At 42.4% G+C, this 15,376-nt stretch overlaps 1 protein-coding gene across 5 annotated transcripts; it reads right to left on the minus strand.

The window, feature by feature from the left end:
• On the minus strand, positions 1,433-14,532 carry LOC8074262 (formin-like protein 12). 5 transcript variants are annotated; one of them, XM_021446673.1, is made up of 18 exons: positions 14,246-14,532; positions 12,615-13,312; positions 12,321-12,542; positions 8,240-12,240; positions 7,905-8,028; positions 7,131-7,202; positions 6,104-6,202; positions 5,960-6,001; positions 5,717-5,797; positions 5,582-5,632; positions 5,418-5,499; positions 5,156-5,250; positions 4,200-4,271; positions 4,006-4,122; positions 3,775-3,843; positions 3,623-3,689; positions 1,936-2,262; positions 1,433-1,825 (listed from the first exon to the last, which is right to left on the minus strand). In XM_021446673.1, the coding sequence occupies exons 2-17, from the start codon at positions 13,281-13,283 to the stop codon at positions 2,075-2,077; spliced, it is 6,051 nt and encodes a 2,016-aa protein (XP_021302348.1). In that variant the 5' UTR covers positions 13,284-13,312; positions 14,246-14,532; the 3' UTR covers positions 1,433-1,825; positions 1,936-2,074. The 5 variants fall into 5 exon arrangements, with proteins under 5 accessions (XP_021302348.1, XP_021302351.1, XP_021302350.1 ...); XM_021446676.1 differs by having other exon boundaries at positions 4,200-4,261; positions 5,582-5,627; positions 14,246-14,342; XM_021446675.1 differs by having other exon boundaries at positions 5,582-5,627; positions 14,246-14,342.

Below are 15,376 nucleotides of genomic sequence, written 5' to 3' on the forward strand. Positions count from 1 at the left end.
AATTTCTCGACAAGCAATATATTTTTTTTTTAGGGTCAACGGGGGGAGACGTTCCCCACCTGAAAAAAACTTTATTCGGTTTGCCCCATAAACGGCACAATATATAGGTAGCATATTACAAAGCTGCAACTAAAAGTTGCGCTCACACGGTTTAAAAGCATTAGACAGAGTGCACTAGAGTAGAGAGTTTCTAGCCATTTCAAGGACTGAACACCAATGGGTGACTATTGGCCTTTTTTGCCTTGGTAGTCTTAGTTTCCAAAGTTCGGCTGCCGACTTGCAGTCAAAGAGGATTCTATCAACTGAGTGAGTTTCGTTGTTGAAGATCTTTGCGTTTCTAGCTTTCCAAATGTGCCAGCAGATGAGCGCAATGAAGGAGGAGAACTCCTGGACGGGGGCAGCAGCTGTGTTGGAGGCAGTGTGCAGTTGAGACATGTCCATGGAGATTATGGACTGAAGGCCTAGACATTGCCATGTCTCCCTGCCGGTGGTGCAGCCATGGATGATGTGTTCAGGAGACTCGTCGCCATTGTTACAGATTTCACAAGTTGCGGAATCTACAATGTGTTTCTTTAGCAGCACCAATCTGCACTTGATTCTTCTCTGAGTTAGTAGCCACATAAAAAGCTGAACCCTTGGCGGAGCGAAGGTCTTCCAAATGAATTTTGCTTTTGGGTCTTCTCCTTGCCCCTTGGCCTTGATCAACCTGTAAAGCTGCCCAGTGTCAAGGGTGCCATCCGCTCGGAAGAAAGCCGAGCTCCGCTTGTCTGGATCGCTGTTTAGTTGAGTAGAGTCCACTAAGCCCTGAACCAGGTTCCGCTCCTGAGCTGCTATTGTGGAGAGCCTAGGTACCAATGAGTGGATGCCAGAGGCTTTCACTGAGCTCAGAGTGGAGGACTTGTCTGTGCAGTGTGAAAACAGCGCGGGGAAACGATCGGCCAAAGGTTCATCATCTACCCAGACATCATGCCAAAACGAGCAGGTCATGCCATCCCCGACTGAGACAGTCGTGATTGGACAAGCAATATATGCATTTCTGCACATGTATGATCATCCTGTTTTTTGCCTAACTTAAATACAACTATTGTGTCACAGATGCAGAGGTTTTCTAACCATGCCTAAATGTCACACATGCAAAATAGAGAATTACCAAGTATTAGAGAGTCTGAAGAAAACCCTCTTCTTGATATCAGAGAGTTGAGAGTATTTCCCTCTGTACAGGTTATCAGCCAAATTTTCCTTTTCATTTCCGATTCTAAACAGAAATAGACCGTCAGATGTATGGAGTTTACATCATTACAGTCCTAGTGGCACTGTTTTCTATTTCTATCTACAACAGAAACTAGTGTCATGAAAACCATAACATCGATTATAGGAGAAGGTGCGAAAGAATTGAGAAAGCAACGCAATGCAAATAAGCAACAGGTGACCCTTTTTTTCTTGACACTGAAGCTCACATTTTGACCCAGTTTTAGTTGATCTCGAGACACTTGTGACAGGCGTCATGCACAAACACTTTGCTCTAGTCAAGATGTCAAAGAACATGACTATATACTCATCTTTACCCTGTTTAGCGACCTGCCTGTGGTAGCACTAATCCTTTTCTATTGCTTCTGACCTTCTACTGATCACTAATTCTTTTCTATGGCTATACACTCCTATTTCTAGTTTATAAACACTGACCTACTCCTGCTGCTAGTATAAACAGAAGGGGAAAAAAAAGAAAGATCCTAGTATGGATTTTGTACAGAAGAACCTAATTTTGTATGGGGTGAGCTTTGTACAGTGTCATGAGATACATGCATGGATGTTGAACCATAAGCATCTGGAAAAAAAAAGGAAGTGACTATATGTTAGGGTGGTACTGACAAGTATAAATAATTCCTCTGTTTGAACAGAACATTACACATATATGAAAGAAATACTATTTGTTACCTTGTCTTGTAAGCATGAGTTGTCCACAAGGAATTTATGGATCTTGTATACTATTTATGCTTGCGAAATTGTGCCCAGGCCAGCAAAGGCAGGCATTCGTTTAGGAAGAACTGATGACCATGTGAACTTTTGCTGTATGTCATTTGAAGGAAGGTGATCTTGGTGATTTATCTGCATTCCCATTTTTTGATTTTACAGGAGTTTTGTCCGGGTTTGCCTCTTTTTCAGCTTCTTTCTGGGCTTTCTTCTTCTCAGCCTCAATTTGCTTGAGGTTCTCATCATGAGCTTTCCGAAACAACCCCACAAAGGTCAGAAGAGTTGTAGCAACTGCAAATGTTTTAAAGATTAGTCAGAACTAATAAGGATTGTAAAACCACAGATGTGTGCTTTGTTTGTAGCTCAGGAAACCCAAGCAGTACACTGCTAATGCATTTAGAAAAAAGGAAAAAGAAAGAATGGATCGAAGCTAAAGCAAGTAGAAAATCACATCAAAACAACTGATGTAGTTCACAGTTTTTTTTATTGAAAGGGGAAAACTTTTGCTTCACTGTGGTATTATCAGACAAAGAGAATAGGCCCACCGGAAACAAAAGCCTTACAACTAAGGGGTGCGCTAAACTTCCTCCAAATAACTATAATAACTATGGTACAATGTCATAACTAAGACACAGTTTTTTTTGGGGGGGAGGGGGGGGGGAGAAAACCGGCAAAACCCTTTTGCAACCACATCACATTGACAACTCGTTTCACAGATACCTATTTGCCATATTGACTGTCTAAAATACAGGATGTGGCAAAGCAAAACCACCGACAAAAGTAAAAAAACTACAAGACACTAATAAAGACCAGGCTTTAGTATTGGTGCAGCTCAGAAGGAAGTCAGACGAGTAAATCACAGGTTTATGTAAATGGTAGTCCCAACCAGTGTTAATAAGGCTGCAAAGAGCCTGGTTCAGTGGTTCCCGGTAACTATGAAATGTATGGCTTTATATGGAGGGAACTGGGAACAAGCTCAAATCACCACAGACTGGTCTATTGGAGTAGCTTGGACAATATTGACAATACTCCAGCTGGGATAGATTAAATGCTCACGCCTTCTGCTGGCTAGGGCTCCTTTTTAGAGAATACGCAAGAGAGCTGTATGTCTTTTAAGAACAACTATATTTTAAAGCTTACAACACAAGCAGAATCGGCACACACTCGACGAGAGAGTACATCAGGAGCTTATACTGTCAACAAGAGAAACCAGATAAGCCTAGCACTGTGATTACAGTCTAGTGCGAGCCACCCCTGCATCAGATGTGCTGAATGCCCATCCCAGCCCAGCAAGATGCTTAGCCCCTGCCTGAATTGTATGCTAGGAGAATACTAAAGTCTCTGAAGCAATTTCTGGAACGCTGACTTCCAGTTCAAGTGTCAATGTAGTTTTTCATTAACAGAAGTGTGTTGATGCATAAAACAAACTGAAAGGAGGTGCAGGCTACTGCCACCGCTTTGTACTGGAATCCAGAAGTGTCAATGATAAAAGCATGTTATCTGGATCACAGCTTTACCACCATAGTCAATGGAATAAAAACCATTTCGATGGATTCAGTTAAAAATGGAATAAAACCATTTTCATCCATGAAAAATATCCTTTAACACCTAAGGTAAACCATTTCCATGGATCTATTGGCATGAATATTACCTTGCTCAAAAGGAAATTTTGCAGGGTCTTCTCCAAAATAAAGAGCAAGTGCATCTGCGCTTTTACCCTGTAAGCAGTGAATAAGTTAAAAGGGGCAAATCTAAAGCACAAAGTGTTCATAATGGAAGCATGGATGATGACAAATGACTTACTACTTCAGAGTAGAATGCTGATAGGGAGCGTACATCAGCACTGGAACAATCAATGAACTCCTTTAAAGTCTACATTGCATTCAACGAGTAGATAACTAATCAAAGGCTCAATCTTTTAAGCAAACATTAAGGATACATGATGACACAACCAAAACTACAAAATACTGGCCACCAGAAACATTTCAAATAGAGAAGGAACTCTAAACAGCACAAAAAGTTATGACAATATACCTTACGGAAAACATCAGAAACCGGCCCATCACTCTCTGAAGCAGTTAGCTCCTGTTCAACTTTTTCCAGCCCCTTTACAACTGCCAGCTGCTCCTCCGCCAATGCTTTTAGTTGCAACTGTTTACAGTAACTCCATAATACTTAACAAATTCTGTCAGGAAAGATTATCCATATTAGTCAGAGAAGCAAATTACCTTTGAAGAAGCTTCCAAGTTGACAAGATCCTCATGAAAATCCATTACTTCCGGTGACTTCTCTGCAAGGGACTGAAGTACATTTAAACCAGTCATTAAGTTCTGAAGAAAACTGTACCGATGAGAAATAAGCAGTCATTGACAAGATATCTTCCCAACATATTCCGCGCTACCATCCGCTAAGGTATTACCATAGGAAAATGGTATCAATGACCATAAAGAATCCAAAATTTAGATTACATAAGAGATGATGCAATAAAAGATTCTGCAAAAAGCTCAACTTTAAATATGAAAACAGATATCTCAGAATATGAAATATACCATTCAATATGAAATGGCAAAAGAAAAAAATAACAGTTTCATTTTCTACTTCTAATATGGTCTTTTTTATCACTAAAATGCATCTTTTGATTCACAACTCCTCTTTTTACCTTCCATCTTGTTTTTGCCATTACTTTCAGTTTCCTAATTAACAATACCCCTTGGGTGTTACGTCCAATTGTGTAATGTCAAAACTGTCTCTTTCACCTTTAGCCCAGCAGGCCTTCTTTGTGCATGTGCTTGTCCATGATAAATAATAGAAGAGAAGGATTTGGGAATGGAAGATGCATGTGTAGTTGTACAAGCAAAGTTGGGAAGATCACAAATCCAGTGTCTTTGTTTTGTTATGGAACATGGCTCAACACATGCATCACCAGGAAAATAAAACAGAAAAACTAGGCCAACCTAGCAGGAACTAGGCAGTTTTATATGAAGAAGAAAATAGGATAAATTTGCATCGATGAGGACTCAAACTTGGGTGGTATATAGGCTTACATCCACACCCTCAACCATCCTAGGCTCATTTGTAACACATGGATGTATAGAAAAAATACAAAAGGTCCATGTGAACATTATCTTTTGAATGCATGCTAATTTCCTGTTATTCAAATTTTGGATTTCAGTTCTCTACATACCTTACATAGAAAGTGCATTAATGTCATTCTACCACTAGTGGCACGGGTCTCTATAAGTTTTAGGAGGCTGTCCAAGCGAAAACCAACAGCCTGGCCTGCAATGAAATAGCAAGAATATTACTTTCTAATAGAAAATATAATAGCAAGTAAACCTATTTAGTGGCCAACAGAGCCTGAAGATATTCTATTTAGTGGCCAACAGATATATGCAGAAAATTAAGTTTAAAGATATTTACAACATCAACAAGCGAAAGTCCATTACCCCTTGGTGTGCCTTGATTTAATGTATTCCCAATTAACAGAATGTTCTTCATGATAACCTTCAACTTCTCAGAGCTTCTGAGCTGAATGGCATATCAGTGATGAGTTCTCTCATGATGAACATGGATACCAAATGTAAAAATAAAAATTCAGGAAAATGTGTACCTCCTCACAAGCAGATGACACAGTCTGCAAATTCTTTCTAACATCCCTAATCTAAGAGGAAAAGAAGAAAGTTGGATGGTGAAAATCCATGAACATCTCAATGATCAAAATACCAAAAAGTTACCAGCATATGACCTGAGATTGAAACTGAATCTTGAAAGCGAATATCTTAAGCTTAGATTCAACCCTTGGCACCTTCATTAACTCTAGAAAGAACTGCAGATGGAAGGCAGCAAGGTAAATTGAAGGAAAACAGGTATTTTAAGATTTTTAATAATTATGCAATACTCCAGTATACATTTGTATCCTTAGAAAAAATATATATAAACATGTATATGACATCGGGGTTTCTCTACAAAACAAAATATGGATGCTTACATGCTCACACTTTCCAAGAGCTTCCTTGTCCCCACTGTAGTTCTGATGGAAAAAATGTGCAAAATAATTGACCTTATTTTTGCAAGATTTAGGGAAGAAAATGGTTCAAACATTTGGAAAATTTAGATATTAATTCAAAACAACCTTTAGAAGTTCCATCTCCTCTTTTGTTGGGCAAAATTTTATGAGATTTTCAATCTGATCAGCATCCAAAACTGAATCATCCAAAGCTAGAGCAGCACTCTGTTATAAGTAGAGAAAGTAAATATAAGCATGTACTTCAAAACTTACTTGACTAGTAGTCACAAATTTGGGGTTAATTTCTGTCTAAATTTCCCACAAAAAATTAGGGAGAAGACTGTCGTAAATGAAGCAGCTTTAATTATGAGTGAGTAAAACTCACGAAAAACAGGTGATTCTGACTTAAACAAGCTGATGACTTTACAACAATTTTGTTAGATTGTTAAATTGTTTATAACTGTGTAGGATCTGGTCAAAGTAGTAAGTGTGATGACGAACCATATTGCAACCATATACAAAATGCATCTTCAATTCAAGGCAGACATGCAGACTGACTGGGAGAAAAAAATGCAGCCACAATGCAGTTATTTAGTCTAACCATGCTTGCAATTTTATTGCTGTGGAAGTAATGAAATTTGGTTTTTGCCATCATGGAAAAAAAAAGAAAAAAATGCAGTTATTTTATCCACATCTAACCAACACAGCAATTCTAAAAGTGAGGTAGGATTGTAGGAACTCCCTTTCTTGCCACTAAACATACTGTCATTTTGTTTTTTCTACCTGCCCCACTTGTAATTTATCAATGAAGAAATTAGTGAGACAAGCAAAAATTCCCCCAAAAAACTTATTAATGCTTTCACTTCAACAAAACTGTTTAATGATAACTACATTGGATCTTCTATGAGTATCAAGATTCATGTATTTCTATGAAAGAGAAATAATTGCCATGATAAATGTTCACAGGAAGCTTCAACACTATTTACAAGGAACTCATGCAATTGATGGAATTGGCCCTGCACTGATATCATGTAATTTATATGCTTCAAAAATTGCAAACAATCAATGTGCTTTCCATTCAAACTATGACATATTCCATGTCATTCAAGAATGCAAAGCGGCATAGACACATTTCTGGTCAAAATATACTTACCATCATATCAGGGAGCGGCATTTTGATTTTTGTCAACATGATCTCTGTGTTATTGGCCCGTCTTAGATCGATCTGTGGATTTTTCAAAGACAAACTGAATTTTAAATAAAATAATAACACACATAAAGGATTTATATTGCCACGAAACACTTTTTTTTAAAAAAAAACAACTTTAATGCCAGCACGTTAGTGCCAAAAAGATATATTTTGAGCTAAAGTATTAAAATGGACTGTAAATATGGAATCCACAGTCACCACTAAAAGAAGCATGGGCTAGACTTTTCATGCATATCTATCTTAACCCCTAGGAATAGAAGATGCAATAGAATAAAATATCCATTAATCATAACTCATAATTGGCATGGATACTCCAATATTGTTGAAATTGACTTATTTACACCAAATGAACAAAAAAACAAGTTTAGGCCAGGAAAAAGGCTCTTGAAGTTCTCTTCTTCTTAACGCAATGATATGCACATCTCCTTCATATTCGAGACTTTTTTGGCATATTCGCACACTTTTCTATGACTCAGGTCACTGGGAGAAACTTGGCAGGGTGGTCTTAGTTTAGCCTGTTTAGGATCTGAGCATAACCTTACATGTATTATGCGGTATCGTAGACCATGCAATGCTGGTTGGTTACAAAAGTAATTAACCAAAAGGGAAACAAACTTATATAAGGAAATAAACTTCCACACAATTGTTAACAAAAAAAAGGAAGTACATGAAACTCAAGATTGGCTATTGACTTGTCTATCGTGCTTAGTAAATTACCAGTTGAACTTTATCAGATTTTGTTCCAAGAGATTTTCCACGGCCTTCTGATTTTGAGCCAGCTTTTGTCTTTGGAGCAATGGTAAACAGAGACTCCAGTTCATTGACATCGAATTCAGCACGGCTGCATTGATCATATTACCAGTTAGCATAGTAATCAGATGAGAAATATACATGGAATCCACTGGAATCTACAATCAGTAAAAAGAATATGGGATTCAAATTAAGTAAATATGTGGGAATCGAATTAAGTTCATGATGACATTTATCATCAGAGCCTTTTCCATTATGAATATAATTAAAAAGTGGAGAAACTATTGGATAGTTGATAGTACCTATTAGCTTCCACTTGTTTTTGTAGCTCTGCCCACAAGCTTCCTTGCATTGCCCTTGTTACTTTGACCCAATGTAGTGGTTTTAGAGATGACCTTCGTACTGCACTTTGTAATGTTGGGCCTAAAGCGCGAGCAAGGCCATGTCCTCTTCCACCAGGTGGAGTAGGCATCCCTCTTCCACCTGGAGGAGGAGGGGGGCCACCAGGCATTCCAGGAGGCATTGGTGGAGAAGGTGCACCAGGAGGGGGAGGGGGACCACCTACTCCTCCATGTCCTCTAGGAGGAGGTGGTGGCGGACCTCCATGACCTCCAGGAGGAGGAGGTGGTGCTGGAGCTCCACCTCGGAACCCTGCTGGAGGTGGAGGCGGTGGAGTTCCCCCTAGCCCACCAAAGGGTGGTGGTGGAGGAGGAACTCCTCCAATTCCTCCATATGGAGGCGGTGGTGGTGGAGCTCCTCCAGGAGGTGGTGGTGGTGGTGGTGGAGCTCCTGCATATCCTCCAGGAGGTGGAGGCGGTGGTGGAGCTCCTGCATATCCTCCAGGAGGTGGTGGCGGTGGTGGAGCTCCTGCATATCCCCCGGGAGGTGGCGGTGGTGGTGGAGCCCCTACATGTCCTCCGGGAGGTGGTGGTGGCGGCATTAGAGCTTCTGCATATCCTCCAGGAGGCGGCGGTGGAGGGGGAGCCCCTACACATGCTTTGGGAGGTGGCAGAGCCCATGCACATTCCCCTGGAGGTGGCGGTGGTGGTGGAGGCCCTACATGTCCTCCAGGAGGTGGTGGAGCCCCTCCACATACTGTTTCAGGTGGCAACAGGATCGGAGCCTCTACAAATACACTCATAGGTGGTGGTGGTGGTGGTGGAGGAGGAGGAGGATCTCCTATGTGTCCATTGGAAGATAGTGGTGGCGATGGCGGTGGCAGGTGTGAAGGACTTTCAGATTCTCTGGTAGGTTGGAGGAATGACAAATTTCCACTGTGAAATCCAATTGGTGGAGGAGGTGGAGGTGATGGAATATTCACAATTCCTCCACAAAGAGTAGACAATGGAGATCGCCTTTGTTCTTCAGGGGGAAGGAGAGGAGGTGGGATTTCTTTAGTAACTTCAACAAGAGAAGCTTGCAGTATCGATTGTCCACCCTCAGGTTGAGACAAAACTTCACTCGTTCTAGGAGGCGGACAAAGTACTTCTGGAGGAGGTGGAGGTGGAGATGGATTAATATGTTCTCCACAAAGAGATGGATGGTTAGGGAGTGGAGCTGGAGGTAGAGCAACGAATGATTCTCTTGGAAAAGGTGGAGAGGAAGCAGAAGGTGGATTCTCATAACGTTCTCTTGGAGAAGGTGGATTTGAAGATAAACATAAAGAAGGTACAGGTGTTGCATGACAAGGTGGTGGTCGTGGTGGAGGAGGAGGTGGAGATGGAGGTTTCATATGTTCTCTAGGCTGAGGCAACTTTTGTGGCGACGGTGGAACTGGAATGCCTCCATGTTCTTCTTCATCAGTTATAGAGGCCAAGACTCCGTTGATTGTTTCACTTTGTGATATCTCCACCTTGAATGGCCTCAAATGAATGGATAATGTTGTTTGATCTAAAGGCTGCTCACAATTTACTTGCTCTGCAGATATTGAACCTGAGGAATTATCTGTTACAATATGAAACGTTGGATATGGAGGTGCTGCAGGTATAGAGGATGAGATATTTGAAATTGTATCTTCGGTGCTTCCAAAAACATGCTGAACTGTATATCCAGAATGTTCTGATGAAGATAATTCAACAGTAATATCAGATTGCAGCAATCGAACTTCACTTGCTTCATGTCCTTCGAGAGAAGTAGGTGGAACAGCATATTTGTGTTCTTGTAGCATTGCTGGTTCTTTATATGGACAATCTGAAGATGGATTTGAGTATACCAGTGGAACTGATCCACTATCACAACATATAGTTGGCAGTGGTAATTGTGATGGTGGTGGTACTGGAGGCAAAGGTGGTGGCGGTGGTGGTTCTTCACCATGTTGTGATGTTTTGGGAGGTGGAGAACAAGTCATGTGCAACAAAGAATTTGTATCTTCATTGGTAACTGGGATATCCATGGCAGTTACTATATTAGGTCTACTTGGTACTTCCTCGTCTACAAAATCAGAGGCTCCTAAGGGACATTCTGTTGCAGCTATACTACTTTTAGAGTGCGAAGTTAGTGAGGAATCACCTAAGTTGAGAACAGTTTGTCTACAACCTGGACTGAAGGAACAAGATCCATCAGCTCTTATTTGTTCATGTTCGGATATTAGGGTGCTTGAATAACTTTGGGTGCAAGAATCATGTGGAGGTGGGTGTGGGGGTTGAGGGGCATATTGGTTGGAAGCAAGCAAAGTTAGACTACCTGAATGTACATCCTTTTCCTCTGTCATTGGTGGGTGAAGATATTGATGTGGTGGTATTGAGGGAGGTCTAACATGCTCTTGGTGTTTGGGTGATCTTGAAGAAGACATTGACATCTCTAAGTATGCGTCAAATGATAATGATGGTAGAGATGAGAATGATGGTAGAGATGAGACCGTTCTTATTGGTCGCAGAGTAGGATGTACTAGAGACATTTTGGATGATGATCCCAGGGCTGTGTAGAGTTGAGATGGTGGAAGCACAGAAGATGTATCTGAATCATCCCTTCCACTTGTAGAAGTAACGGAGTTCTGCTTAGATTCTGTTTGTGATGGAGAAAAAAAGGACAGATCTGTGGATGCTGCGCGAAGCAGATTGCGCCTGGGAGATGATGGAGAAAAAAGACTAGATGTTGCCAATGGTAGAAAAGGTTTTTTCTTTAGCACCAGTCGAGATGAGTCGGTTGTATCTGTATTTGCATTCACAGAAGTTGAAGCATGGTTTATTGTCAAGTTAGATTCTTCTGGTAGAATGTTTGCACAAGAGATATTAGAAGACTGGCTCCTGGAGCTGGAAAATGATGCGTCAATTCCCGCCCTTTGTTCTACAGTGCCATTACTACTGCAACCATGAAGCTGATCAATATTTTCCATGGCAGAACTTAGATCTGAAGAAGTGCTTGAGCTGTGAAGATGCGGTATCCCTGATAATGGAAGCTCCAACCCATTATTCTCATCTTTGGGCTCACTCACTTGTGAATTTGTGTCTGTCATGGTAAGTTTTTCTTTGTTGCTGCTTTCTTCTTGTTCAATCACTATGCCATTTTCATAAGCAGCATATTCATCTTGCACACTGTGTCCCTCATCCTGTTTGCAAAACATATTAAGCCGTCTTGTACCCTCAGCTTCTCCCAATGCAGTGCTTTCTGAATCGTGGACTGCCTCATCTAATTCAGTTTCCATCATATTCCCCTCTACCAACTGTTTGGGAGTTGTAACTTCAGATATGATGACCTCTTTGATCATCTGTATGTCCTGAGGACTATTAGTTTCTAGTATAATCACCTCCTTAACCAACACATTATCAATTTGACTCAAGTCTTGATTGGAGCCCATCCTTATATCCTGCTTGGAACTACCTTTTTCAAACATGCACCCATCCTCTTTATAGGTAGAACTTGAGATGTCGCTATCTGCGTCTCCATCTGTTGTAGCTGACAAAGTTGACTTCACAACTGCAGTCTCATTGTTGAGCATAGTATTGGCTTCAGTGGATGTGCATGTCTTTCCGTCATTTACTGTTTCTAACGACAAGCCCAAGTTATCTGCTTTATTGTCTCGTGATCCATCAATGCCAATATTCAGCTCAAAGTTGGAAAACGGTGAGTTTTTCCAACGTTCGGCACTTGGAGTTGAGGTATAATCTGTAGAGGCTATAGAAAGAGTATCAGCATCCTTATTTCCTTCTTGCGAATCAGTATTACTGAAGAGTTCTTCTGCTTCAAAGAACTCGTCAGTAGAGGCAACATCCATATCATAATCATCATCATCATAGCCATAATCATAATCAGGTGCTACTTCAGTGGACGCATCAGACTCAGCATCAAACTCTGAAAAGAGTACCTGGTTGAGACATGCACCCACAATTAACATTGTATTTGGTGACAAATTGCCACATGCATACATGAGAAATCATGGCCTACCTCTGCTTTGAAGTTCTTTGTGAACTGGTAATCGGCATCCCAAGGGACATCGATGTCCTCAAAGTTTAATGGTAAAATGTGAGACTGGATGAAAAAGGTATTGAACATCACCCTAAACATTAACCTTTCATTTCCTTGGCCATCATCTACATGCAGACATTCAAGGACAACATCACCTTGGACGCAGGATCCGACATTTAACTTCGCTGGCGCATTATCTGCCTGCAAAAATAGTTAACGAGTAACTTGAATAAATAGCAGAACCATTTAGATAAGAAATATGCTTGATGGTACCTGTCTGTAACGCCTAATATGTTTCTTGGCCTTTGATGGTGGTGAAACGACACCATGCCTTTTGTCAGTTGTTGGAATATCCTGCCCATATACTCGAACAATTGGCCGACAACCACCGACTCCATCAAAATTTGGAATTTCTCTAAGAATTATACAATCCAAGGTGAAAGGAATAGGTTGTGTAGGCCACCCTATGTCATCATCCATTCTGCATATGTACCCAAGATATCGAAGATGAGACGGTTGTGGATTCAATGTGGTTAGCATCTGAAGAAGCTCCTTAGGGGCTTGCTTGTACACCATATCTAGAGTTCTTTGCTCCCCATTATATTGTTTCCTGTACAGAAGAAGACCTGCAAGCATAAATGCCAACACTGGCCATCCATCTTTCTCACAGTGCATTAGCAGAATATTTTGCTGCCCTTCAAGCATAAGCCACCTTTCACTCAGCCTGAGGAAGTGGAGAATGATATCCAAAGGAAGTAACGGGCATCCTAGATACTTGCAAGGGTAGTCTTTGGTTGTAATGTTGTACTTGGAGAAAATGCCTGAAATAAGACTTCTTCCTTCATCTCTGAAGTTGAGTACCATCAATGAAGAATCTGCAAACTGTTCACGGAGCTGCAAAATAATGCTGTCCAGGTAATTCTTGTATCTGTATTGGTCCATGGTTTCTGTCGAGAAGCAACAATCAAATACTGCAAGCACAAACAGGCCAATCATTGCACATTAATGTCAGACTTAATTTGACAATGTCTGTAAACATCATAGCAGTATGTGCAAGGCTAGAAGCCACCAGTTGAAAATTTTCTGATACGGGACTATGGAAGTATCAGATCAAAACATGATAGCCTTGGTCCTACATACTCAGAGCATAAACGCATGACAGTTATCCTGTTAGTCCTACTACTACTACTAAGAAGTCACCTAACTGCACTACTGAAAACTCGTCAGCAAACAATTGAATACAACACAAAGATGCCAATCAGTATCTCTGGTTCTCTAGTCATGTGAAGCCTCATGTCTTACAAACATTTTAGCAGCATTTTAGACCAAAATGCACTTCCCATTCAACATGATCGCATTGTTGTTGTTGATGAGCAAGCATTATCATATTAGGCATAGACTAAATGCCACAGCTTCTCATCTATATTCAAACAAGGAGGTTACACTAATCGACCATAAATACATAACATTACTTAGCACAAAAGTGATCTGCATAACATAGGAGCTTCAGAATCTATCCTACCTGCACAAGCCAACAAGGTTGCTAGCAACGTTACTATCAAAAGTGCAGTATAATAAACAAAGGAAAATTACAGCAACAGTCGAACACTGAGAACAAACCCTTGCTTTTTGAGAAGCATAGCTCTGACGAAACTAGAATGGGCCCGCAAAATCATGCTGGCACCGTAAGCTAACGCAGCATGCACAAGGAAGACATGTTCATTAGCTGAAAGCCTGAAAACAATATGCAGAGAAATTTGTTCCCGCACTGGGTGAAATTACAGAATGCAGCTGCATTTCCGGTGCTAAAATCAATAGAACCACCGATTGCACACACACACACACACACATACACCCCTAAATTCCCCCAATCGAAGAGCAGGCGCGGGGCGAGGAGACCGTACCGTAGACGCGGTCGGCGATCTCGAGGAGACGATCCGGCGGCTTCCGGTAGAAGAGCCTCCGGAACAGCGCGATCCCCTTGCGCTTCCGTCCACCGTCGTCGCCGCCTCCGCCGCCGCCGCCGTCTCCCGCGGCGGCCTGCCCCCGGGTCCACTTGGTCCGCGACGCCCGGGACCAGCCGACGGCGCGTTTGCCCGCGGCCAGCCAGCTTGAAGGCCGCGGCGGCGGCGCCAGCGATGACCGGGAGGCCCCGTGCTGCCCGCTGTCGCCGCCGCCGCCCCAGCGCCCACCCGCCAGCGCCGGCTAACGACACGACCGCCCGGCGATCGGGCGCGCCACGCACGCACCCGCCCGCCCGCCCCAGCTCCGGCGCGCGCGAGTCGCGGGAGGGCAATGCGCGCCGGCCCCGCGCGGCGGAATTCGGCCAGCTAGGGTTTGCTTTCCCCACCTCTCTCTCGTTGTCTCGTTGAGGAAAAAAAAAAATCCGCTCGTGCGTGCTGCTAAAATTATTTTTGGGGGTGTTGGAGGTGGCAGAGAAGGAAGCCAGGGAGGAGGAGGAGGAGGAAGACGAGACCGGAGAGGCGGCAGAGCAGCGCGCACCAACATGCACGAGGAAATGAAATGCCTCGGGGGATGGATTTTTTTTCTTCTGCGGATGACATGTGGGGTCGGATCCAACCGGCTGCGGCCGCGCCGCGACGTGACCGTTGCCTCGGGACACGGTGCGCGCCACGCGCCCACGCCGGACGCCGCTCGACGCACCACACCACACCAAGCAGCGACTGTCTGGTGGGCTTCTTGACGATGGTGGGCTCTTTGTTTTGGGCCCGTAGCAGCAAGATGAATCCAAGTTGGCCCAACGAGTGGTACTCTTGCCGCGTTACACAGAGCTCAACGAGTACCGGGCCTAATCCAGCGCTAGAGATTTCCGAGTCCGGTTTCTAAGAAATCCTTCGTCGCCTAAAATAAAAAAAAAAGGGAAAAAGTCTACTTTTTTTTCTTTCACAACTCCGAAATTGGACAAACCATTTCCTTCAATTTTTTAAACCATGCATTTTACATCCCTAGAACGGTTCTGAAGATGGTTTCCTACAGTGAATTGTTGTTTTGCTGCAATAACGATGGTTTTTTTT

This window comes from Sorghum bicolor, chromosome 8 (genome assembly GCF_000003195.3).
Source record: "Sorghum bicolor cultivar BTx623 chromosome 8, Sorghum_bicolor_NCBIv3, whole genome shotgun sequence".
NCBI lineage: Eukaryota > Viridiplantae > Streptophyta > Magnoliopsida > Poales > Poaceae > Sorghum > Sorghum bicolor.

Bases quoted from the DNA above. Each gene is read 5' to 3' on its own strand.
- LOC8074262 (XM_021446673.1), bottom strand. From the start codon at position 13,283: ATGGACCAATACAGATACAAGAATTACCTGGACAGCATTATTTTGCAG. The intron at 4,123-4,199 runs GTAATTTGCTTC...TACTGTAAACAG, and splicing joins ACTTGGAAGCTTCTTCAAAG to TTGCAACTAAAAGCATTGGC. The intron at 2,263-3,622 runs GTAATATTCATG...AAACATTTGCAG, and splicing joins AAAATTTCCTTTTGAGCAAG to TTGCTACAACTCTTCTGACC.